The following is a 27,178-nucleotide window of genomic DNA, read 5'->3' as shown; positions in this document are numbered from 1 at the left end:
TCCAATAACTTACCTACTACCGACATTAAACTTACTGGCCTATAATTTCCCGGATTACTTTTCGATCCTTTTCTAAACAACGGAACAACATGAGCCACTCTCCAACCCTCCAGCACCTCACCTGTAGACAGCGACATTTTAAGTATTTCAGCCAGGGCCCCTGCAATTTCAACACTAGTCTCCTTCAAGGTCCGAGGGAACACCCTGTCAGGTCCCGGGGATTTATCCACTTTCATTTTCCTGAAGACAGCAAGCACCTCCTCCTTTTCGATCTGTACAGTTTTCATGATCTCACTACTTGTTTCCCTTGACTTCATGCTAGTTTCCTTAGTAAACACAGACGCAAAAAACCTATTTAAGATCTCCCCCATTTCCTTTGGTTCCGCACATAGCCGACCACTCTGATCTTCAAGAGGACCAATTTTATCCCTTACAATCCCTTTGCTCTTAATATACCTGTAAAAGTTCTTTGGATTATCCTTCACTTTGACTGTCAAGGCAACCTCATGTCTTCTTTTAGCCCTCCTGATTTCTTTCTTAAGTATTTTCTTGCACTTATACTCCTCAAGCACCTTATTTACTCCCTGCTTCCTATACACGTCATACAACTCCCTCTTCTTCTTTATCAGAGTTGCAATATCCCTTGAGAACCAAGGTTCCTTATTCCTATTCACCTTGCCTTTAATCCTGACAGGAACATACAAATTCTGCACTCTCAAAATTTCTGCTTTGAAGGCTTCCCACCTACCGATCACATCCATGCCAGAGAACAACCTGTCCCAATCCACGCTTTTTAGATCCTTTCTCATTTCTTCAAATTTGGCCTTCTTCCAGTAAGAACCTCAACCCTAGGACCAGATCTATCCTTGTCCATGATCAAGTTGAAACTAATGGTGTTATGATCACTGGAACCAAAGTGCTCCCCTACACAGACTTCTGTCACTTGTCCTAACTCGTTTCCTAACAGGAGATCCAATAAAATCTTTGGATTTATTAAGTTAACTCTTTGTTAATTAATAAGGGCAATTATTTCAAGCTAAATCCTCATGATTTTGTACACCTCAGTTAAAATTTCCTCCAGCCTCCTTTGATGTGGAAAAAGCAATTGTAGACTGACATGTCCCTCCCCATAAATGTACTTCTCCATCCTCAGCTATGTTCTGGTGCATCTCCTCTGCATCTTTTGTATAGTTCTTGTAACTGGGAATGGGCAGTAAATGGTGGCTTTGCCAGTGATGCCTAGTTTGTGGAAAAATGAATAAAATGATAAAACCCTGCTCTTCCCATTCATTTGTATAGTTGTGAATGTGTCTGGCCCCAGCACAGATTTCCATGCACCCAATTAGCCAGTCTGTCAATGTGCTAACGATCTATTTATCCCTTGTGTTTCTGTCCTTTAACCATTTGCTTTTCTTTCCCAGGATATTACCTCTAACGTCTTGAGTGTTAATTCTATTTAGGGGGAAAAAAGAAAATCTGTTTGGAAACTTATGAAGGCCTTTTGAAAGTCCAAGTTCTTCATATCTACTGGTGCATCTTTCTCCATTTGGTTTGTTTCAGCTTCAGAAAAAAACAAGCAGATTTATCAAATAAGTTGGACAGAGCAGTAGTAATATGAGGCTCGTTAGGGGGACAAGCAGGAGATCCTGTGGGTGTGAAAGAGATGTCCGGGTGGTATGTTGCTTCCTGAGTACTGGAGGTGAGGATGTCTCAGAGCAGCTGCAGAACATTCTCAAGGGCGATGGTGATCTTAGTGCACAGTGGCTTTAATGACATTGCTAGAAAAGCGGAATGGATGAATTGAGTGGCTGAGGATCTAGTGTAGGAGGCAGGGTTTCAGGTTGTTGGATCAATTGGAACATCTCGGGGCAGGAGTGACCTCTACAAAAGGGACATGTACAAGAGTAAGATGATGTGAACAGGTAGGAGCTTCGCAATAGACACAATGTGATGGAGAAGTTGAAGTGTGTCTACTTTAGTAATAGGAGTATCTTGGGTAAGTGATGAACGAGAGCATGTATCAGTACATGGTCTATAACACTGCGGGCGTAACAGAGACTTGGTTGAGAGAAGGAAAGATTGAATGCTTAATATTGCGGATTTTGATGTTTTATAAAAGATGGAGAAGGAGATAAGAGATGAATATCTTGCACTGTTAGTCAATGCAATATCACTGCTGTGCTCAGAGAAGACATAATTGAGGGCTTATCCACTGAGTTTGTAGGCTGCTACAGCATAGTAGTTAGCACAATGGTATTATAGCTTGAAGTTTTGGAATTTCATTCTGACATACTCTGTAAGGAGAGTTTGTAAATCTTCTCACTGAACATGTAAGTTTCATCCTGGTGCTGTGGTTTCCTCCCACAGCCCAGTTAGTAGGTTATTTGGTCATTGCAAATTGTCCTGTGCTTATACTAGGGATAATTGTGGGTTGCAGCGCAGTGCGCCTTGTTGGGCCAGAAGGGCCTGTTCTGCACTTAATTTTTTAAATTTTATTTAGAGATAATGAGTAGAACTCAAAAATAAGAAAAGTGTATCACTCTGGGATTATTCTACAGAACTACATCTCCCCCCCCCCCCCCCCCCCATAGCTACTGGGACATTGAGGTACATGAATGCAGGCAGATTAGGGAAAGGTATAAAATAACAGCTTTCCTAATAAAGTCTGGGACCTCCTTAGTGAAAATGGTTTAAATGGAGTAGAATTTGTTAGGCGCATCCAGGAAGATTTCTTAAATTAAAATGAAGATAGTTCAACAAGAGAAGGGACTGTATTGGATCTGGTTTTGGGTCATAAGCCTGGCCAGGTAACTAACATTTCAGTAGGAGAACTGTTAGGAATAATGATCACAGCTCCTTAAGTTTTAAGATAGCTATAGATAAGGATATATAAAGACAAGTGTTAAATTGGAGTAGTGCAAATTACAAGATTATTAGGAGTGAGAGTTTGTTGGGAACAGGTATACCTGGTCAAGGCCATATCTGACATATTAGGCCAACTGCAGAGATTGTACGACAGATATGTTCCAGTAAGAAGGAAGGACAAGAATTGTAAAGTAAGGAAACTTTGGATATAGAGGGAGACAGTGAATCTAGTGATAAAGAAATTGTCTAAATGTAGGATTTAGAATGCTAAATTCAAAGCCTTTGAGATTATAAAGAAACCAGAAAAGAACTCAGGAAGGGAATTAAGAAAGCCAGGAGGGAGTAGGAAAAGCCATTGGCAAGTAAGTTTAAAGAGAATCCCAAGGCATCTATATATCAAAGGCAAGAGAATAACCTTTGAAAGATAAAGGAGGGAACATGTTCTTGGAGGCGGAATGTGTGGGTGAGGTCCAAAATTAGCATCAGTATTTACAGGGATGTGGAATTCAGCTTGGAGCATGCTCATGTGCTAAGACATTTTGACTTGAAGGACGTAGTGTTGGGCCTCTTGAAAAACATTAAGGTGCATAAGTCCCCAGGGTCTGATGTGATATGCCCCAGGCTATTGAGAGAGGCAAGAGATGGTATTGCTGGGGTCTTGACCGATAGTTTTGTATGCTCTCTAACCATAGATGATGTTGTGGAGAACTGACAAATAGCTGATGTTGTTCCACTATTCAGTTAGGGAAATAGAGATAATTGAGGAAGTAATTCTCAAGTTGGTGGCAGGGAAGTTTCTGGAGAGCATAATCATTTGGAAAGCATGGACTAGTTAGGAGCAGATGGCTTTGTCTTACTATTAAGAGGTATTTTTCAAGGAAGCGACGAAGGTCATTGATAAAGATGTGGATGTTATCTGTGTGGATTTTAATAAGACTTTTGACAAGGTCATTCATGGGAGGCTTATCCAGAAAATTAAGATGCATAGGATGCATGGTAATTGGGCCGTTTAGATTCAGAATTGGCTTGCCCAAGAAGACAGCAGTTAGTGGTCAATGGGACTTATTCTAGCTGGAAGTCTATGACTAGTGGTGTTACACTGGGATCTTCATTGGGTCAGCTCCTGTTTGTGATGAATGTAAGTGACATGGATGCAAACATAGATTAGTGGATTAGTAAATCTGCAAATGATAAGATTGTATAGTTTAGAAAACTGTCAAAGGAATAGTGGCATATATAGTAGATCTGTTGCAGATATGGGCTGAGAAATAGCAGATGGAGTTTAACCCAGCCAAGTGTGAAGTGCTGCGTATGAAATGTAAAGGGACAGAACGCTTATGGCAAGGTCCTTGATAGTGTTGATGTATGGAGGGAATTTGGGGTACAAGTCCATAACTATGAAAGTAACAACACAGGTCAGTAGAATTGTAAAGAAGGCATATGGCATATTTGTCTTTATTAGTTGAGGAATAGGGTTCAGGAGTCAGGAAATTATGTTGCAACTTTATAAAACTCTAGTTAAGCTGCATCTTTAGAATTGCATTCAGTTCTGGTCAACCCCTTATAAGATGGATACGAGGCTTTGGGGGCGGGTGCAGATGGCATTAACCAGTATAACGCCTGGATTAGAGGGCATGTACAAGGAAAAGGTTGATTAAACTTGCAGAGTCTGGGGAGAGATCTGGTGGAGGTTTATAAGATTTTGAGGATGAGAATAGAGTAGACAGGATAGCTGCCATCTTTTTTCTAGGGCTGAAATATCTAATATCAGAAGGTATGCATTCAAGGTGGGAGGGCGGCGGTTAAGTTCAAATGTTTGTTTAAAACAGTGCGGTGGGTGTCTAGAAGGTCCTGCCTGGGGTGGTGGTGGTGGCCAGTGCTATCGAGGTGTTCAAGAAACTCTTATGCATGTGAATGTGCAGAAAATGGAAGGATTGTGTAGGCAGAAGGAATTGTTTAGATGGGATTTTGAATAACTTACTTATTTCAGCACAATATTGTGGGCTTGAAGGGTCTTTTCCTGCACTGTATGGTTGCCCGTTCTATAATAGGATTAGGCAGATGCAAAAGAGAAGCTATTTTCCTCCTGTCAGATTCTTTCTTCTCCAGCCTGTGAACTTTCCCACCCACCTGGCTTCAACAATCACCTTTCAGCAAGCCTTCTTCCCCTCCCTTCACTGTTTTATTCTGGCATTTTCCCCACTTCCTTCTTAGTCCTAAAGAAGCGTTTTAGACCAAAATGTTGACTATTTACCCTTTTTCATTGGTACCGTCTGACCTGAGTTCCTCCAGTATTTTGTGTGTGTTGCTTTTTTTTCCCAAGTGCTTTGTAGCCACTTCCTTAATAATAGATTCCTGCGTTTCTCCAGTGCTGATTTCAGGTTAACTGGTCCAATGATCTTTCATTCCTCTTTTTTTTATGTGGAGTACATTTCAGACTGTGGGAACTGTTAAAGAATTTGCTTTTGCTTACTAGACCGCTTCTGATTCTATTTTCCCTCATGTTTTGTTTTGCTGAATACTGAAACTGTCCCAATACTTTTGGTTTAATGCTTTTCTTGAGGACGTTAATCCTTTTCCTATTGAGATTCTTTTCCTTGTAGATCTTTATTTGTGAAATACAGATGGTAGCTATTGCCAATAGTCATAGTTATGCAGCAAGGATACGGACCCTGTGGTCCGACTTGTGCATGCCGATCAAGGTGCCTAACTGAGTTAGTCCCATTTGGCCCACATTCTTCTAAACCTTTGCTATCTTATGCACCTGTCTAAACGTCTTTCAAAGATTGCACTGGTACCCACCTCTATTACTTGTGACAGCTTGTTCCATATACCCACCATACTCTGTGTGGTGATCCTCAGCTCCCCTTTAAATGTTCTTTTCTTACAATCAACCTTTCTCGTTTCAGACTCCCCAAATCTGAGGGGTGGGGTGGGGGGTGGGGAGACAGGCCTTTTATATCTTTATAAACCTCTAAGGTCACCTCTTGGCCTCCGATCTTCAGGAAAATAGCCCAGCCTATCCAGTTTCTCCTTGTAATTCAAGCCTTCTGGTGGCACCACCTTTGTGAATCTTTTGACTTCTTTCCAGTTTAATGGCTTCTCCCCCTGCAGCTATGTGATCAGAGCAGCACATAGCACTTGTGTTAGGGTTTCACCAATATCCTGTACGGCTGTGACCTGACATTTCAGCTATTGCTCTATGTTTAGACTAATGAAGGCAAACATCCCAAACATGATCTTCATCACCCTTGTGCCATCACTTACAGGGAACTATGTACTTGTACCCTTTGGTCTCTGTTCTACAACACCCTTCAGGCCTCTACTATTTACCATGCAAGCTCTGTCTTCGATTGACTTCCCAAAATGCAACGTTTTGTACAGTTAAATCTGACCTGCCATTTCTTTATTCACTGTCCCAGTTAATCTACATCCTGTTATAATCTTGGATAATCTTTATCACTGCCTACTATACTATCAAATGTTGGTGTCATTTGCAAGCTTACGAGCCACTGGTTCCTCAATTTATTGATGTGGAAAGCTATCTCCTTCCTGGTCCATGAATTTGTTCTTTACTGCTGATTTGGCTTGCTCAATACGGTTTGCTGACATTTAGAGATTATTGTTTTACTCTGTCACGTACCCCTATAATGTACCTTGTAGTACTGACGTGTGCCTTCCAGATGGCAAATCATTTGTCAAAGGATACCTGTTGCAAACTTCCACTTCTTTGCCCACCTTAGCTCTACCCAAACTGATCTCATTTGCTGCTTTTTTCATGATCCATGCATTTATCACAATCCTTAATATCAGTGTTCTCCAGCCCTGTCCCTTTTGCAATCATAACTACTTACTGCCATAATTTCAACAATTTTGGTATACATGTTGTATTTTCTGTCATTGAAAATCAATGTTTTTTCCACCAATTTTTGAGCCTTGCTTTCAAATCTCTGATCTTATTTATCCAATAAGAATTTGCATGTGTTTTTGGTGCTACTTTGTAATTTGAATTCTATTTTTTTCAGTAGAACCTCTTTCGTTGCTTTAACCATGCCATTAGTTTCCATCGAGTTTGGCAACTGTCTCTTTATACTCCTATTCCAAATTCCTTTTCATCCCCAAGATGTCCATAACCCTGCCACTGGGCAAGCATTGGAGTTTCTGATCCCTGCTTAACACGACAAAAAACATTATCTGTGCAGTGGATTCCGGTTAATGGTGACATATCGGAGTCAATACATTTTGGCCCAATTAAGCGCCTGCCCCCAATTTGCCGAAGTTTCATGAAAGTAGCTAAGAAGGTAGGGGAGGAAAACCAACTCAGTAAGAAATTATGTATTTAAATAAAATACTGAACAAATGAGAACACTACCAATGCTACTGCAGTATGATAATACTATTAGTTCCTGATACATCGCGATGGAGGAGTTAATCCGTGTTGGGATCTTTTGACTGTAAGTTAACAAAATTAGCACAGACACCTAGTGCAGATAATGGACTGCCATTATACAATGCAGATGACAATTGTATCCTCCAAATCTTCATTTAAATTGTAATATTCAAGATGAATACTGATACCTTCAAATTCTCTGTGGGTTTTAACTTGTAGTGAAATCATTTCCTTTTCACTCCTGGCTGTCTCCAGCATCTCTAAGCCTGAATGCTTGAAACTGGTGAGCAAAACAGTTCCAGTTGTCTTACTGCTTACCTGGTCCATTTCTGACACCTCCCTCCCCTTCCTTGATCTTTCTGTCTCTATCTCTAGAGACAGCTTATCTATTGATGTCTATGATAAGCCTACGGACTCTCAGAGCTACCTGGACTATTCCCCTTCCCACCCTGTCTCTTGCAAAACTGCCATCCCCTTTTCGCAATTCCTCCGTCTCCGCTGCATCTGCTCTCAGGATGAGGCTTTTTATTCCAGGACGAAGGAAATGTCCTCCTTTTTTAAAGAAAGGGACTTCCCTTCCTCCACCAACAGCTCTGCCCTCAAACGCATCTCTCTCATTTCACGCACATCTGCTCTCACCCCATCCTCCCGCCACCCCACTGGAATAGGGTTCCCCTTCTCCTCACCTACCACCCCACCAGCCTCCGGGTCCACCATATAATTCTCTGTAACTTCCGCCACCTCCAACAGGATCCCACCACTTAGCACATCTTTCCTCCCCCCCCACCCCGCCTCTGCTTTCTGCAGGAATCGCTCCTTACGCGACTCCCTTATCCATTTGTCTCCCCCCCCCCCACCCCCATCCCTTCCCACCGATCTCCCTCCCGGCACTTATCCTTGTAAGCGGAACAAGTGCTACACATGCCCTTACACTTCCTCCCTCACCACCACTCAGGGCCCCAGACAGTCCTTCCAGGTGAGGCAACACTTCACCTGTGAGTCGGCTGGGGTGATATACTGCGTCCGGTGCTCCCGGTGCGGCCTTCTATATATTGGCGAGATCCGATGCAGGCTGGGAGACCGTTTCGCTGAACACCTACGCTCTGTCTGCCAGAGAAAGCAGGATCTCCCTAGTGGCCACACATTTTAATTCCACGTCCCATTCCCATTCTGATATGTCTGTCCACGGCCTCCTCTACTGTCGAGATGAAGCCACACTCAGGTTGGCAGAACAACACCTTATATTCCGTCTGGGTAGCCTCCAACCTGATGGCATGAACACTGACTTCTCTAACTTTCGTTAATGCCCCACCTCCCCTTCGTACCCCATTTGTTATTTGTTTATTTATTACTACTATTAATTTTCTCTCTTTTTCCTTTTTCTCCCTCTGTCCCTCTCACTATACTCCTTGCCCACCCTCTGGGCTTCCCCTTCCCCCTTTCTTTCTCCTTAGGCCTCCTGTCCCATTATCCTCTCCCTTCTCCAGCCTCGTATCCCTTTTGCCAATCAACTTTCCAGCTGTTAGCTCCATCCTCCCCCTCCTGTCTTTTCCTATTATTTTGGATCTTCCCCCTCCCCTGCCCACTTTCAAATCTCTTACTATCTCTTCTTTCAGTTAGTCCTGATGAAGGGTCTCGGCCTGAAACGTCGACTGTACCTCTTCCTGTAGATGCTGCCTGGCCTGCTGTGTTCACCAGCAACTTTTTGTGTGTGTTGCTGTTTTACTGTTTACTTTTCGCCAGCTATCAGTGACAAAGGTCACTGCTTTTTGAACATAGACATACAAAACTGAAACTATTGGAAAACTGTTTGTTCCAAGCACAGTGTCTAATGGCCACGCATATGCGCGTGACTGATGCTAGTTAGAAACTGTTTGACAACAGTCTCCTGCCTCAAATAAGCAGTGTCGTGTCTCATTTAAACGAAGGGAATCCTGGCTATTTTCTCAACTAGTTTTTGTTCGTTAAGAAATGCCCCAAGTGAACGGCTGCCCTGATTTAACTGATAGCCCAATAATCAGAATCCACCGTATTCCATTGTCCATTGGATATAACCCTCGCCATTACTACACACTCTTTTCACTGCACCAACTTGAATGACTTCCTCTACCATGACACTCTGGCCAGTTTGCTGTTATACCCTGTAGTCTCCACTGGTTTTCAAATGTGTACCTACTTGGGTGTTCATCAAAAACTCATCTGGAGTTTCCATTTACTTTCCATTTGCCTAGATGTTTGGCACTCAAGCTCAGTAGAAGTGGTCAAAACACTCCACTTGATTAGCAGCTCTACCGTACCCAATATGAACTCTTCCACCAGCAGTGTACTTTGGCCTCCGATTGCATCATCTACAAAATCCACTGCAATTCCTTGCACAAGTTACTTCTCCAGCATGTCTAAAACTGACAACCATTACTATCAAGATGTGAAACATATTGATGCATGTGATAAGCATGACCTTATTTCCCCTCCCAAGTTGGTCACCAGACTGGTTAGGAACTACATGGACAATCTTCCATAGTTGCATGGTCAAAATCCTGTAAATCCCTTCCCATCAAAATTGGAACTGCTTTTATCAGCAGAGGTGTCTTGGTTTTAAGAATCTTTGCAAGTGAAAGCAAAGATAGGCATGTTCATCTTCATTTCATGAAAATGCATACCCTGAAATGCTCTACATTTGAATAGTTTAAAAATATATTCAAAGTACAGTATTTTAAAGATGTGGTTGCATCTGTTAGTCTGGTGAGACGATGGATCTGCGCCTGGAAGTTTCCAGGGCACAGGCCTGGGCAAGGTTGTATAGAAGACCGGCAGTTGCCATGCAGCAAGTCTCCCCTCTCCACGACACCGATGTTGTCTAAGAGAAGGGCAAGGCAGATACAGCTTGGCACCAGTGTCCTCACAGGAGTTGCCAGAGTGAGGTTGAAGGCAACATCGGACTGCCTTAGGGAAATATATTCATAAATATAGTCCAACAATTAAGTGACAACTGGTTTCGTTCTCTTTGAACTATATTTGAGACTGTTTCCTCCTTTAGTCCTCTGTCTTCAAACCAATTTCCTGACCAAACTTTTGGTCAGTTTCCTTTTGCATCTTCATGTTAGATTTTGTTTAACAATAGTATCTTGTGGTGTTTAGCTCAAATAATATTTGTTTATATGTGCATAAATACAAATTGAGAGAAATGCCAGAGGACTGAGATAGGATGGATGGAATGGCAGAAGGAGTGAATGTACTACAAGCAGCTGCACGTTCTGCTGAGCTGAATGGCGCTTTAGTGCTTTTGTCAGTCTCATTATTATATCTGTATTCTATCAGTTCCGTTATATACAATTGCATTTTAAAGCTCATTTTTGTTATACAAGGGGACGTAGTTTCTGTATTTTACAGAATCCCAGATGTTTTGAATTAATGTGTGATAGATTAGGTGCATCACTTCTGCGCTTCCGAAGTGTAATCTATATATAAATCTTCATTGCCTGAAGTATGTTTGTAATACTTAACACACGATAGCGTCACAGTTAGTGGTTATAGCTTAGGACGTTTTAGTTCAATTTTGTTGTTGTCTGGAAGAAGTCTGTACGTTCTCCCTGTGACTTCCCTCTGGATACTCAGTTACCTCCCACAATCCAAAGCCATACTGGTTAATAGGTTCATTGGTCATTGTAAGTTGTCCTGTGATTAGACTGGTGTTAAATAGGTGGAATACGAGTGGTGTCGCTCATTGGACTGGAAGGCCTTGTTACCTGCTGCGTCGCTAAATCAATTAAAAAATAAACAATGTGTCTGAATCTCTGTCATTAAAGGACACCAAATTAACATAAACACTCAGCTATTCTGCAAGTGAAGTTGATGAAGTGTAAACATTCCTTTCTTTCCACTGAGATGGCATTAAGTATTTGACTTTATTATAATATGTAGATTGCAACCTAATTTTAAGAAACTTGGAATCATTGCCTTTTTTTAAGTGGCTTTGAAATGCTCAGGTATGCTTAATAAGGTAGGTACATGTCACCATATACAATCCCGAGATTCATTTTCTTGCAGGCAGACATTCACAGTAGAACAGAAAAATACAATGGAATCAAAAACTACACAAATACTGAAACAACCAATATACAAAAGACAAACTGCTCAAATACAGTAAATAATACCAAGAACATGAGTTACATAGAAACATGTAAAATCTACAGCACAATACAGGCCCTTTGGCCCACAATGCTGTGCCAAACATGTACTTATTTTAGAAATTACCTAGGGTTACCCATAACCCTCTGTTTTTCTAAGCTCCATGTACCTATCCAGGAGTCTCTTAAAAGATCCTACTGTATCCCCCTCCACCACCATTACTGGCAGTCCATTCCACACACTCACCATGCTGGTTTTTTTTAAAAAAAACTTACCTCTGACATCTTCTCTGTACCTACTTCCAAGCACCTTAAAACTGTGCCGCCTTGTGTTTGCCATTTCAGCCCTGTGAGAAAGCCTCTGACTATCCACATGATCAATGCCTCTCTTCATCTTATACACCTTATCAGGTCACCTCTCATCCTCCGTCACTCCAAGGAGAAATTCTAATTTCAGAAACAGGGATGTGTGAGGTTATTCCTCATAAAGGCCTCTACGTCCTGCATGCTGTGATTCTGGGTGAATTAGCAGGATATCCTTTCATTTTCAAATTTTCAGGCAGAACTGAGCCTTGCGACAGCAAGTCTCAAGCTCTGGTTCAGCGTTGCAGAGGTCAAAAGCACTTCCTTTAGTGTATGGGAAGCATTCCTCAGGTTGAAAAATCATCAAGACTGACAGAAGTCTCCCATCCAGCTGGGGTGGGAATTGACATCAGAAACTCCTAGATAAACGTGCATCCATGAGATAAATTGCATCTCAGAGCAGAGCCAGTCAGGCTTGCTCTGCAAAATTAATATATCTGCTGCTGATTGCACTTCAGAAATACCTAATTTATCCATTCGAAGTAAATGCAGCATTTATTGTCCAATCCGGTTTGTCCCTCAAGTTGATGGTGACCATTTCTTGTTACCAGTCAATCATATTGCTTGAGTCCCACCAATAGATTTCTGAACAGTCCACGAACCCATGAACACTACTTCACTATTTTGCTCTCATTTTGCCCTATTTAAAAAAAATTTTTTTGTATTTTTATGTATTTAGCTACACTGCTGCCTGAAAACAACAAATATCACAACATATGTTAGTGATAATAAACATGGTTCTGATTCTACAAATAACCCCGGAAAGGTAGGAATGGCAGATTTCTGCCCCCCTGGGAGGATATTGGTGAACCATTTATGTTTTTTATAACCAACTCAGTAGTTTTCAGTTGGTTAGTTCATGGACACCTTCACAGCGATTGCGCAACCACCAACTGCGACGCCAGCCTTGAACTCCAGGCCGGGTCTTTATGTGCTGCTGTTGTGACTCCCGTCTCCCCTTCCCCCACCACCACTCTGCAACTCCGTCTCCCTCAGATCCCACCGTCAGCTCCTGGGTACTCAGAGGCTCCATCTTCCTCTCACCCCAACCCTCCCCTCTCCATTGACACCCCCAGCCTCCCCCCTCCCCCCTCTGATCCCCGCTGTCAAGATTCCAGCCTTGAACTCCAGGCCGGGTCTTTATGTGCTGCTGTTGTGACTCCCGTCTCCCCTTCCCCCACCACCACTCTGCAGCCCCGTCTTCCTCAGATCCCACCGTCAACTCCTGGGCCCTCGGAGGCTCCATCTTCCTCTCACCCCAACCCTCCCCTCTCCATTGACACCCCCAGCCTCCCCCCTCCCCTCTCTGATCCCAGCTCTCATCCGTGCCGGGTCTTTACCATCCCCTCCGACCTTCAACTGTCGGAGGCAGAACGCTCGATCCTCAGTAAGGGCCTCACCTTTGTCCCCCTTCGCCCACACCTCAGCGAGTTCCGTGTTCGCCACGATGCGGAACTTTTCTTCCGCCGTCTCCGTCTCCGAGCCTACTTCTTCGGCAAGGACTCTTCCACCCCCACCGATGACCCCTTCTCCCGTCTTCAACCCTCCTCTTCTTCATGGACACCCCGCTCTGGTCTTCTGCCTGCTCTGGATCTCTTTATCGCTAATTGCCGACGGGACATCAACCGTCTTGACTTCACCGCACCTTGTCCCCATTCCAACCTCACTCCTTCTGAACGCTCTGCTCTCCACTTCCTCCACACTAATCCTAACCTTATTATTAAACCCGCTGATAAGGGGGGTGCTGTTGTAGTCTGGCGTACTGACCTCTACCTTGCCGAGGCACAGCGACAACTCGCGGATACCTCTTCTTATCTACCCCTCGATCGTGACCCCACTAAGGAGCACCAGGCCATTGTCTCCCACACCATCACCGACTTTATCCGCTCAGGGGATCTCCCATCCACTGTTACCAACCTTATAGTTCCCACACCCCGCACTTCCCGTTTCTACCTCCTACCCAAGATCCACAAACCTGCTTGTCCTGGCCGACCTATTGTCTCAGCTTGCTCCTGCCCCACCGAACTCATTTCTGCATACCTCGACACTGTTTTATCCCCCCTTGTTCAATCCCTTCCTACCTATGTTCGTGACACTTCTCACGCTCTTAAACTTTTCGATGATTTTAAGTTCCCTGGCCCTCACCGCTTTATTTTCACCATGGATGTCCAGTCCTTATATACTTCCATCCCCCATCAGGAAGGTCTCAAAGCTCTACGCTTCTTTTTGGATTCCAGACCTAATCAGTTCCCCTCTACCACCACTCTGCTCCATCTAGCGGAATTAGTCCTTACTCTTAATAATTTCTCCTTTGGCTCCTCCCACTTCCTCCAAACTAAAGGTGTAGCTATGGGCACCCGTATGGGTCCTAGCTATGCCTGCCTTTTTGTTGGGTTTGTGGAACAATCTATGTTCCGTGCCTATTCTGGTATCTGTCCCCCACTTTTCCTTCGCTACATCGACGACTGCAATGGCGCTGCTTCCTGCACGCATGCAGAACTCGTTGACTTTATTAACTTTGCCTCCAACTTTCACCCTGCCCTCAAGTTTACCTGGTCCATTTCCGACACCTCCCTCCCCTTTCTAGATCTTTCTGTCTCTGTCTCTGGAGACAGCTTATCCACTGATGTCTACTATAAGCCTAATGACTCTCACAGCTATCTGGACTATTCCTCTTCTCACCCTGTCTCTTGCAAAAACGCTATCCCCTTCTCCCAATTCCTCCGTCTCCGCCGCATCTGCTCTCAGGATGAGGCTTTTCATTCTAGGACGAGGGAGATGTCTTCATTTTTTTAAAGAAAGGGCTTCCCTTCCTCCACTATCAACTCTGCTCTTAAACGCATCTCCCCCATTTCACGTACATCTGCTCTCACTCCATCCTCCCGCCACCCCACTAGGAATAGGGTTCCCCTGGTCCTCACCTACCACCCCACCAGCCTCCGGGTCCAACATATTATTCTCCGTAACTTCCGCCACCTCCAACGGGATCCCACCACTAAGCACATCTTTCCCTCCCCCCCTCTCTCTGCATTCCGCAGGGATCGCTCCCTACACAACTCCCTTGTCCATTCGTCCCCCCCATCCCTCCCCACTGATCTCCCTCCTGGCACTTATCCGTGTAAGCGGAACAAGTGCTACACATGCCCTTACACTTCCTCCCTTACCACCATTCAGGGCCCCAAACAGTCCTTCCAGGTGAGGCAACACTTCACTTGTGAGTCGACTGGGGTGATATACTGCGTCCGGTGCTCCCGATGTGGCCTTTTATATATTGGCGAGACCCGACGCAGACTGGGAGACCGCTTTGCTGAACATCTATGCTCTGTCCGCCAGAGAAAGCAGGATCTCCCAGTGGCCACACATTTTAATTCCACATCCCATTCCCATTCTGACATGTCTATCCACGGCCTCCTCTACTGTAAAGATGAAGCCACACTCAGGTTGGAGAAACAACACCTTATATTCCATCTGGGTAGCCTCCAACCTGATGGCATGAACATCGACTTCTCTAACTTCTGCTAGGTCCCACCTCCCCCTCGTACCCCATCTGTTACTTATTTTTATGCACACATTCTTTCTCTCACTCTCCTTTTTCTCCCTCTGTCCCTCTGAATATACCTCTTGCCCATCCTCTGGGTCCCCCCCCCCCCTGTCTTTCTTCCCGGACCTCCTGTCCCATGATACTCTCGTATCCCCTTTTGCCAATCACCTGTCCAGCTCTTGGCTCCATCCCTCCCCCTCCTGTCTTCTCCTATCATTTTGGATCTCCCCCTCCCCCTCCAACTTTCAAATCCCTTACTCATTCTTCCTTCAGTTAATCCTGACGAAGGGTCTCGGCCTGAAACGTCGACTATACCTCTTCCTACAGATGCTGCTTGGCCTACTGCGTTCACCAGCAACTTTGATGTGTGTTGCAGTAGTTTTATGATTCCTGGTCTAGATAAATATAATCTCACTAATTTAAATGAGTTGTAGAGTCTTTTAAGTGAGTCCATAGGCTGTGGAACCAGTTCACTGTTGGGGTTTGTGAAGTTATCCACACTGGTTCAGTAGCCTATTGGTCGAAGGACAATAACTGTTCCTGAACCTGGCAGTATGGGTCAAAAGGCTCCTGTACCTCCTTCCCAACGGCAGCAATGAGAAGAGAGTATGGCCTGGATTATGGGGCTTCCTGATGATAGACACTGCTTTCTTGTGGCAGCAATGTTGTAGACATATTCAATGGAGGGGGAGGCCTTTTCCACTACTTTTTTGTAAGGTTTTTTTGTTATTGGGCTGTGGTTTTCCATATTAGGCTCATAGTATAGCCAGTCAGAATACTTTTCACTGTGCATCTATAAAAGTTTGTCAGTTTTAGGTGATGTGCTGAAACTGTGCAAACTTAACATTCAAGGTTATTGTTATTAAACTGTGCATGCGTATACAGCTAAATGAAACAATGTTCCTTTGGGACCAAGGTGCACAACAAAGTACATGTGTATATAGCATATAGCACATAAAATAATAATGCAATAATATCAACAGATTAAAACATGTATTATGTAAATGTCAAAGTTGACAAAGTGTATATGCAATGTGTAGTTAAATATTAAATATTACTGCTACTAGTGCACTCAGAAATGATGTATACTGGGTGGTAGCAGGTTGTTGCAGAAATTCTACAGCTGAGGGAAAGAAGCTGTTACCCAGCCTAGCAGTTGTACTTGTACTATGGTACCTTCTGCCTGATGGTAGAAGGTCAGGGAGATGGGAAGGGTCCTTGACAATGCTGAGGGCTGCAAATGCAATGCTTCTGGTATGTCTTGGATTGTGGAAGAGGGACTATTCTCTCAACAGTCCTCACAATCCATTGCAGGGTCTTGCAGTTGGATATTTTTGCAATTCCATACAGCTGGTCAGGATACTCTGGTAGAATGTGGTTGGAATGGGGGTGGGAATCCTCGCTCGTCTTTATCTCCTCAGGAAGTGGAGGTGCTGATGTGCTTTCTTGACTGGTGTTGTTGAGGGACCAGGTGAGATCATCTGTGATGTGCACTCCAAGAAATCTGGTGCTCCGATGTCTATTCTCAGAGGAGTCGTTGATGTGCAGCAGGGAGTGCTTAGCCTCTTTAGTCTTTTCATGCTGAAACTCAAGTTGTTGTGTTCATACCAGTCCACAAGGCACCCTGCTTCCTCTCTGTATGTCAACTCATTGTTGCTGATGAGGCCAACCACTGTTGTCATCAGCACATTTAATAATGTTGTTAATATGTGGTTACAGTCATGTCAGCTGTGTGAACAGCAGTGGGCTGAGCATACAGCGATGGGGGACACCAGTGCTGGACGTGATGGGGCTAGAGTTATTGCTGCCAACACAGTCTATCTGAGGTCTCTCCATTAAGAAGTCCAAGATCCTGTTGCAGAAGATGTTGAGATTGAAAAAGGACAGTTTACCCACCAGGTTCTGAGGAATGATTGTATTGAATGCTGAACTGAAGTTGATGAACAGTGTTCTGATGTAGGAAACACCATTCTCCAGGTGGGATGGGACTGAGTAGAGTGCAGAGGCTATTGCATCATCGGTGAACCGATTCGGGCCTTATGTAAACTGGTAGGGGTCCAAAAGAGTGAATTACTAGCCAGGAGGTCATGTGAGTATATAGATGAAGGGAGGTATGGAAAGAGCTGCAGAGGTAATTCAACGTTTGATTTTTAATAAAGATCACTTCACCCAAACCAGTCTTAATTGTTGGCCAATGTACAAATGTTGTACATTAGCAGTTGACCTTGGCAGTTGTTTATCTTCAGTTTTTTTTATATACATGTGACTATGTGCTTCAAATTTTCATCCCTTCTCATGAAGATATGAGCAAGATATGAAGGAGAGAGGGACAATAGAACAGAGAATGAGTTTATGGAATTTATATTGTGGTACAGACCAGTGGATTGATCAGGTTGGTTCTGAGCTGCAAATTCTATGTAATCTTTATTGCTTTCTGTCATTTCCCCAGCGCAGCTGTATGGGAATCTTTTGGGGGGGGTGCAGAAAATACAGTATCATGAATCTTTATGCTCAGCTTTGGAAGTTTATGGTAACCTTGTTGAACAGGTGTCAGATATCTACAGTAATACAGTAAGATAGTTCTTCCCAGCTGAATCCTTTTTGTAGATTTTTTTTACTCCTGAGAAAAGTATTGTTCGGTGTTACTATATTGGGCAGCTTTTGAGAAAGTTAACACTCTATTCATGTTTGGATTCATTTGCACTTGAGTTCAGAACTTTTACTAAAGGGGTAACAAAATAATCCTATGCATTTTGTATCTACTATAATATGTTTATTTCCCTTGCAGTGTGATGTGGAGGATCAGAAATGCCTTATGTGGATCGACAGAATCGAATTTGTGGATTTTTAGACATTGAAGAAAATGAAAACAGTGGAAAATTTCTGCGTCGTTACTTTATACTGGACACTCAGGCAGATAGCTTGCTGTGGTATATGGATAATCCACAGGTCAGTAACGATTTTCTGTTGATAACATAGTTACAGTTATTGATTTTTATAATTTATTATAGTAAGTAGTTCTTTGTGGAATTAGTATTTTTGGGTATGATGTAAATGGGAGATTTACTATTTAGTATGAAAATATAGATCATAAATAGTTCATGACTGATTTTCAAAGAACATCAATAAATCATAGGGAGGTTACACATTCCATCCATTGAGTCTGAGGTTCAATTCAGACAGTCTCAGACATGTGCATTTTCCCCGAGCCCTGTATTATGTATTCATTTTTGCCCTCCGTATTTAATTTCCTTTTGAGATGAGTAAGCAAACCTGCATCCACCATCCTTTTTGGCAGATCGCGCTTACTCGAGTGGAAGGTCTTTTCCTTTCTACTTTTCTTTTTGTCAGTCATTTAAATGATCATATTCTAACCCTTCCAGCAGGGAAAACAGTTCCTCACTTGGTCTAAACCCTTCATGATGTTCATAGTGTCTGTTTCATTTATCGCCTCGCAAAGTTCACCATGTGCATGTAAAGAAAAACAATCCTAGATTTTCAAAGAGAGCAACTTCTGTTCGTAAAGAAAGCTATTGATATAATGCATCTCAGATTTTTTAGATTCACATTCATGTGCACTTCTCCACTTCAACATGTTAGTTCATATTTCAATGGCAAATTGGGCAAATTTTGATTTAATTTCATGTTTAGATTGCATTTAATAGATGAATATTACATTATCTGAAAAAATATAACACTGAGATTGCTGGTTTCTCATTTTTACTTTTGATATGTGCTTAATTTTAGAACCTTCCTTTAGGAGCATCGCATGTTGGAGCTCTTAAGCTTACCTATATTTCTAAGGTAATTCTGGATTCTGATGGAATTTATCTCAACAAATAGAAATATCAAAAAAGTTTTAACTTTTGTAGTGCAGAAAGTCTTGAATCAGAATACATGGCAGGTGCATTTCTAAATCTAGGTGTCTGTGATATCACCCGTATTATTACAAGATGACCTGAAGATATAGATGCAACTCTGAAATTTGAAATCTTGAGTGTAGAATGTAGACTTGATGTTCTGAAATTTGATACTTTTCCATCATAAGCTTATTAATCAAAATAAGGATTTGTGTTAGTAGTATTTTTGAAGGCAATATGGACTACTTTGGAGAAAGGTCTTATTTAAAGCCTAGATTACAATTGGTTATTAGTATTGTGCACTAAAGTTAAAGTGAAGTCATTATGCTGCAACACACATCAAAGTTGCTGGTGAACGCAGCAGGCCAGGCAGATCTCTAGGAAGAGGTACAGTCGACGTTTCAGGCCGAGACCCTTCATCAGAATTCTGCTGCGTTCACCAGCAACTTTGATGTGTGTTGCTTGGATTTCCAGCATCTGCAGAATTCCTCTTGTTTGCGTCATTATGCTGCACTCAAATTTTATTTAAGCAACATGAAACTTAATTGATTATTTAACAAATTTGCCAAGGCACTTTAAACAGCAGTTTTAGGAGAGTGGGGATTTGTTTGTTTGGCTCATTCTTCCATTTCTTAAAGTAGTTACTTGCCTATCTGCCTCTCTCGTGTGCTATTTGTGGCATTCTGTAACTGGACTTCTGGTTAAGTGCCAGTTTACTACATTGGGCAACAGTGTTAGTGTTCTCTTCTGACTTATTTTAATTTGACCTTTGAAATGTTTTGAGTTTGGACTGCTGGCTCCATCCAGTGCCTTAATTGTGTATTATTTTGGGTAAAACAAGTCTGTTCCTGTTCAGTTAAAGATTGAGCTTGCAATTAGATGATTTTATTTTAAATTCTTGGGCATCTGACATTTCATCACAGCCAATGCTTTTAAAATTTACCCAATGTTACCATATTGGGTAGTGAACCAGGCAGTTCACTAAGTAACAACGTAACAGTGATTGAGTCAGGAATTTTGATCAATACAGTAAGTATAACTTCTCTCTCATTGGAAAGGCATTGCTTCTGAGATTGTGCCTTTGCTGTGGTTTTGCCCTTTCACTTTTTTTTTAATCAACTTGGGGGTTAAACTAGATCAGAGGTTCCCAACCTGCTGCCAATGGACCCCTTGGTTAATAGCATTGATTCCCTTGGTCAATGGCATAAGACTGGTTGGGAACTCCTAAACTAGATTAAGTGCCTTTCCCAATAGTCCTTGATTGTGCAATTTCTCTATTGCAACTAACTACTAAATAATTAGGCTGAAGAATATGGGAGAAAGAAATGTGCATGATAGTTTCTCATGGTGTGATTTTTTTTTTGTGATTGCTAATGCTAATTAGAGATATAGTTTAGTTGCAAGATATTGCTGTATGCATTGCACAGCCAAATTTGAAATTCAGAATATGAGAAGATGTACGTAGTGAAAAGTAGTTTTGATCTTGAATGTTTACTTTTATCATAGAATTAAATTTTGGCACCTTATTCTAAGGGTCATTAATATATTTAACTCCCTTTATTTTCATTGTTATCTGTAGTTAACCGTTTATATTATGTTATTTTATCCGCTGAAATCTGTAGAAAACAGAACGTGTCACTTGTTTGTATGTTGACTTGCTGCCTGTGGTTTGATAGGTCAGTGATGCAACAAAGCAGCGACCAAAAGCAGAGTACTGTTTTGGTAAGTGTTAATCAATTTAATACTTTGTTTGAGCCATTAATTAATGTCATCATTAGTTGATTTTGATATACTATATAGGTACATAGGATGAGAACTGTAGCAGGTTTTTTTATTCTAACTAAGAAGATAAAATATTGTGCAGTTATGCATTGGTTTATCATATCCCCATCATCCTGGATTACTATGGAAGTGCAGTCTAAGTTAAGAAATACTTTTATTATGGTGTTTTCCTGTCCTTGTGACATTGTAATCTAGGAAAGCAATAGCCAACTTGCACACAGCAAGTCCCAGAAATAGTTTTGTGAATATGACAACATATTCACAAATGTTCATTTGTCACACTTGAACCCTGAACTAAATAGAATGATGAACTACTCTCAAACAAGAGAAAATCTGGATGACCTATTCTCCGCTACTTCAATAACTCACTTAAAACCTTGCTTTAAACTAAAATGTTCACACTTCATATGATTGACACAATGATGGATTATTGAATTACAGTGGTGGAGAAGTATTCTTTGTGTTCACATATCTTTGGGTTTGAATTGACTGCCACAATCCTGACACAGATGTACAACCTCATTGTGGATGATGGGTTGGGTTTGCATTCTGGGAAGGGTCTCGGCCCAAAACATTGACTCTGCTTTCTTCCATAGATGCAGCCTGTTCTGCTGAGTTCCTCCAGCATTTTGGGTGTGTTTCTTGTATTTCCAGCATCTGCATATTTTCTCTTGTTTGTGATTGACCTGAAGTTGACTATTTCTCTAGCTTCAGATGCTAGCTGACTAGCTGAGCGTTTCTGGCATTGTCTATTTTTGTTTTAGGTTTCCAGTATTTTGTTTCAAGTTTTAAACCATAATGTGTCATGTTTAAATTAAATTTCAAGATTAATTGTTGATTTATAATTACAATATTTAATAAGCCAGAGTAGTGTAAAAAGTAGTGGGGTGTCCTGTGGTGATGGTGGATCCTGTGATGTATTAGATTGGAGAGCTCTCAGTATTAGGCTGTTTTTTATTGTTTCTAAATTCACAGGTGTACCAAGCAATTACAAATGGTTGAAGTAGAGTTAACTAACATTATATGTTATTAATTCAAAAAGTATTAACTCATCATGAAATGTTTAACATTAAGTAATACATAAGGGGAAAGCACACCTTCTGCATCCATTCACCAGTCCATTCAGGTTGACAATGCCATCCAAATGATTGCCAGCCATGCAAATACAAAGTATATTTGTCTGTTCAGCTGGTATGGTTGAGCTTCCCCACGAAGGCATTGCTGAGACAAGTTGTGGGGTTGAAGGTCAGAAGTTATTGATATTGGACCTCTCAGTATATTTCTGACATAAGTACTACGGTATATTGGCTTTGGTGTTCAAAGCACACTGACCTGCAGAGGGTAGTATCTGGGCCACTTTTTTAATGTTTCCATTGTGTACCCATTTATTTATCAGTGCATTATCTGATTAGTAATAGATGTGGGCCAAGGTTTGGAAGACAAAACTGAATGATGTATGTAACTGTGGAAGCATATGGGGTCAGCATGTGATCAAGCAGCAGGTGTGACAGGATGGGGTGCAAGTGAAAAAGATGAAAGCAACAGTCCCCATCAGATTAACAAAACTATCATTGGAATTCAAGAGAGGTTTTGCGATTTCTGCAGATGTATTGAATCAAAATCAAGTTTATTATCACTGGCATGTGTCGTGATATTTAAGAAGTCAGTCAAGCTCCAGCATTTCTTGCAAATCATGTATGCATGCTTTCTTGCAGTTGTGTGAATGTATTTAATTAATGGTATAAAAATGGCCATCTCCTGATCTGGGCATATTTAATTTCCACTTGTAGAGATTTGTAACATTGCATCTCAGTAGAATGATAAAATAAACTGTTCCTGTGAAAATTGAGAATGGCCCAGCCAAGAAAAAGATGTTGTCTAGCTAACTACCGGTTTTACAACTACCGTTGTAAATTGGGGGGCCATTTCATCAGGCACTTTTGATTCATCTGCCACATTTGATCCATCTCCCAGTGGCCAAGCATTTTAATTCTGATTCCCATTACTGTTCTGACATGTCAGTCCATGGGTTCGTCTTGTGTCAAGATGAGGACATACTCGGAGTGGAGGAGCACACTTTGTATTCTTCTGGGTAGCCCCCAACCTGATGGCATGAATATCAATATCACCTTCTGTTTAAAGGGAAAAAAACACTTCTTTCTTTCTCTCTTCCCCACTATCAGCTTTCATCTCTTCTCACCTGCCTATTACTTCCCACTGCCCCCCCCCCCACTTCCTTTTCTCTTGTAGTCAACTCTGTTCTATCAGATTCCTTCTTCTCCAGCCCTTGGTGTTTTTCACCGACCTGGCTTCACCTATCACCTTCCAGCTCGCCTCCTTCCCCATCCCCCACCCCCCATCTTTTTATTCGTGTATCTCCTCCCCCTTCCAATAAACGTGGACTGTTTATTAATGTCATAGATACTGCCTGGCCTGAGTTCCTCCAGTATTTTCTGTGTTTTGCTCAGTATTACAGATTTTTTAGTTTGCTTTAGTCAAAACTTTTTCCTAGAAAAACATTGCATGCTATTTATTGTTACGGAATGACAAGGGAAGAATATTGCCAATGCCGGTTCAGAGTTCTTAACAGTTACCATAAATGAACTTGCTAACCATACCAATTGCAGATAGGTTATGAAAAAATATTTTGACGTTGGTGACTTGCTGTACACTTCTTGACGGATTATTGTGTAAGATTGAAAGTACCCAGCCGATGAGTAAACGTCTCTGCTAATGCATATTCCCACATAGTGAAATAGTTTTGTTCATTAAACTAGTTCATCTTATTTGTAATTTTAAGTTCAGCATAGTGTTGAACCACAGTGGAGTTGTGTCTACTGTAAGTGGATAACATCAAGTTTCAGATTCTTAGTAACTCACAAAATCTTGAAATCTATTTTTGTTAATGGTAAAATTCAGTAAAGGATTTTGTAAAGACATAGTTGCTGCAGCATAGTGATTGCCTCTAAGAATTACGTGTAAGGTATTTGTGTTCAACGGAGATGATTGGGGATTTTGGCAGTAGTGTTTTCTCCCCTCCACTTTACATTTAATGGATAATGTCTTTGTTGATAACTGTAGACCTGCAATGGAATATTACATACCGCATTTTATTGTGAGCTGCAAGGATAGCCTGTCTAATAAAGTTTCATAAAATTCTTTTTGCGATATACCCAGATTTCTGATTTGAGGCAGGAGAATTTTGGTGATTGAATAAATGGAGGTGGCCCATATGGTAAACTTCCCCTTTGATTTGTATCAAAGACAATCTCATATTTATCAAAGTAAAAAATGTACTTTGCAACATTTATTTAAGTTCATATTTGCAGTTAGATATTATGGCCCTAGTCCAAAAATGATCATATTTAAACAAAGGCATTTAAACAGTTAATGTTCGCACTACTTTATAAATGAGTAACATGTTTACTTCCTGTGTCATAACAGTTATTAATGCAGGAATGAGAAAATACTTTCTGCAAGCCAATGATCAGCAAGATTTGGTTGAGTGGGTGAATATTCTGAACAAAGCCACCAAGATCACAGTAAGTAATGCTTACTTAAATATCCTTACAACACAGCGCTACATGCGTTAAATATAAATGACATGCGTGGACTGTTGTTAAATTAGATATCTTGCTCTGTTTGGAATGTTATAATTTTATTATGTCTTATAGTTGATTCTTTTACTCAGGCACATTTGTACTGGTGCTTCACATTTTCACAGTCCCAGGTTCAATACTGACTGAGTGCTGTATGTGTGGCGTTATCGTGTTTTCCCCATGATCACATGGGTTTCCTCTCTGCTTCCATTTCCTGCCACTTATCAAAATCTAGCTGGATGGTCGGTTAAGTAGCTACTATAAATTGCCCCCAGCCTAGAATCATTAGGGAATGGAGGATGCACAGGAGCTATGGGCGGGTTGTGGTAAAGTAATTGAGGAGAATCCTAGAGGGGGAAACATAAGATTAGTGAAAATGGATGCTTGGTCAGGATAAATGGGGTGGGTTCCCTGTTTTATGACTGATTATGACAACGTTTGTGATTTGATGTTTCTTTTTCTCCAAGCCAATGTGCTAAACTAATTGCGTCATTAATCCTGAAATAAAGTTGCTGGAATGGCAGAATGGGACTAACATTGCTCTTCAAAGATACCAATAATTGTTTGATTAGAATATGTAAATACAGACAGGATTGACATAACAGATTAGATGGAGGAAAGCAAAGTAATGAACAGGGAGGTATGTTTTCATTTATTGGAATCAGCTACTGATCTCCTATATTTTCTTGTATTTATCTGTAATTTTGACTGAGCACCACAGTTGCACTTAAGAATCTTAATACAAGATTACCTCCGATTTAAAAGAGAGTGCTCTGAATTTTATTAAGAGAATCGCAAGTCTCTTTCAGGATCCTTGCAGAAAATAACAATAATTTTGGGCCAGAGCAATCTGTCTTTAGATGTAAAAAATTAAGTAAAATAATGTATGGAAAATGGTGGTGACAATGCAAGTCTGTCATCATACTTTATATTAAGACGTAAGGACTGTCATGAGAAATTCTATCGTCTCCGAAGAACAGAAAGCACAGTCAATATGGAAAACCGAACACTGTAAAGGATTAAAAGCATTTAAAATCATCGAATCATACAGTGTAAAAATGAACCATTTGACCTAGCATGTTGTGCCGACCACAATGCCTATCTATGTAAATGCTATTTGCCTACTTAAGACTTGTATCCCTCTACTCTATTCTTATCTAAATACCCTTCCAAATTCCTTTGAAGCATTGTAACTGTATTTGCTTCTACCACCTCGAACAGTTTGTTGCATCCTGTACGTGGAAGAACTTGCACTTCAGCACTCACTCAAATGTTTCCCTTTCTTACTTTAAATCTGTACCCTCTTGTTCTAGACTTCCCTTTCTTGAGGGATTTTTTTTCCCCCTTTAGACTACTCTCTGGTTCTACTTTCCCTTTTAAGTGACAGAAGAGAGAAAATGTTGGATGTTCAGAGGGACTTGAATGTCATTGCACACAAACCACTGAAAGTTAACGTGCAGGCTCGTCCAGGCTATGTTATCTCCACACTGCTGCCATCGGGAAGGAGGCACAGGTTCCTTATGTCCCACACCAATCTTCAGGAACAGTTATTACTCTTCAACAATCAGTCTCCTGAATCAGCATGGATGACTTCACCTTTCTCAACACTGCTGAGCTCATGTTCTAAATCTTATTTATTTACTTACTTATTATTGTTTTCTTATTTGCACGGTTTGTTACCTTTTACACATTTGTTGTTTGTCACTCCTGATATGTGTGTAGATGGAGATGATAACCAGTACATCCACTGTCTCTTTTGAACTCCTTCAAAATTCTAAGATTTATGTCTGTCTTTCCTATGTTCTGAAAACTTTACAGTCATCAGGCTGGCTGTTACTTTTAGCAATGTTAAATCTGTCCCTTTGGTCTAATTTTTAAATTCTAATCTGATGTTAATTTTTCAAATGTAGATTGTTTACTGACATAACTTTTAATATAATTTTCCAGTCTGACATAGCCAACTCATTGTATACTTTATTCAGATTTAAGATCTTTAGTTCCAGGCTGAACAAACTTTCTATGGAATAGTTTCATCTGATTGCTGTTCCTTGTAGGGTTGTTAATCATTAATCATTTCTGTTTACACAATACCTGCACTAAAAGAGCTCTAAGTTTTCAAGATTAATAATATTGAGAAACAATCTCTTACAACATGAATATGTCCTCCATACTATTATTGCTAATTTAGTTTGCCAAGTCAACAAATGGCTTAAAATACTCTTATTTGTATAACTTTGTTTTATGCACATGTAACTTCTTGCTTTCCACTTTGGTCTGCATTGCTGCTACACATTCTGAAACCTGTAGACCAGGGGTCCCCAACCTGCTTTGCTCCGCGGACCGGTTTAATATTGACAATATTGTTGCAGACCAGCCGACCGGGGGTGGGGGGGGGGTGGTGTTCAAGTAGGGTTAAACTCAACTCAACATGTCTTTTACAGTTAGGGTTGCCAACTTTCTTACTCCCAAATAAAGGACAAAAGTAGCAGTCAAATACAGGACACTTGTGTTTACCCCATGAAGCCTTGCGCGGGCACCTTTGTGCACATGCGTGACGTGCGCATATGTGAGGTGCGCATGCGCGTACGTGCGGATTTTCCCCCCCACAAATCGGTTTTGGCTTGATCTTCCCAACTACACTGTACATACAT

General features: G+C 41.4%; 1 protein-coding gene across 7 annotated transcripts in view; it reads left to right on the top strand.

Annotated features, from left to right (window-relative positions):
• plekha1b (pleckstrin homology domain containing, family A (phosphoinositide binding specific) member 1b) overlaps positions 1–27,178 on the top strand; it is an 86,499-nt gene that overhangs the window by 15,808 nt on the left and 43,513 nt on the right. For all 7 annotated transcript variants that reach the window (XR_011882729.1, XM_072239486.1, XM_072239487.1 and 4 more), the window contains exons 2-5: positions 18,075–18,235; positions 19,034–19,090; positions 20,823–20,868; positions 24,373–24,470. Coding sequence is in view for 6 of the 7 variants with exons in the window: in XM_072239486.1 (XP_072095587.1) it covers positions 18,095–18,235; positions 19,034–19,090; positions 20,823–20,868; positions 24,373–24,470 (342 nt within the window). In the remaining variant the exon portion in view is untranslated. The remainder of the gene's footprint in view (positions 1–18,074; positions 18,236–19,033; positions 19,091–20,822; positions 20,869–24,372; positions 24,471–27,178) is intronic.

Source organism: Mobula birostris, chromosome 21, assembly GCF_030028105.1.
Source record: "Mobula birostris isolate sMobBir1 chromosome 21, sMobBir1.hap1, whole genome shotgun sequence".
NCBI lineage: Eukaryota > Metazoa > Chordata > Chondrichthyes > Myliobatiformes > Myliobatidae > Mobula > Mobula birostris.
Note: the sequence above shows the minus strand (reverse complement) of the source record. Positions and strands in the feature narration are given on the sequence as shown.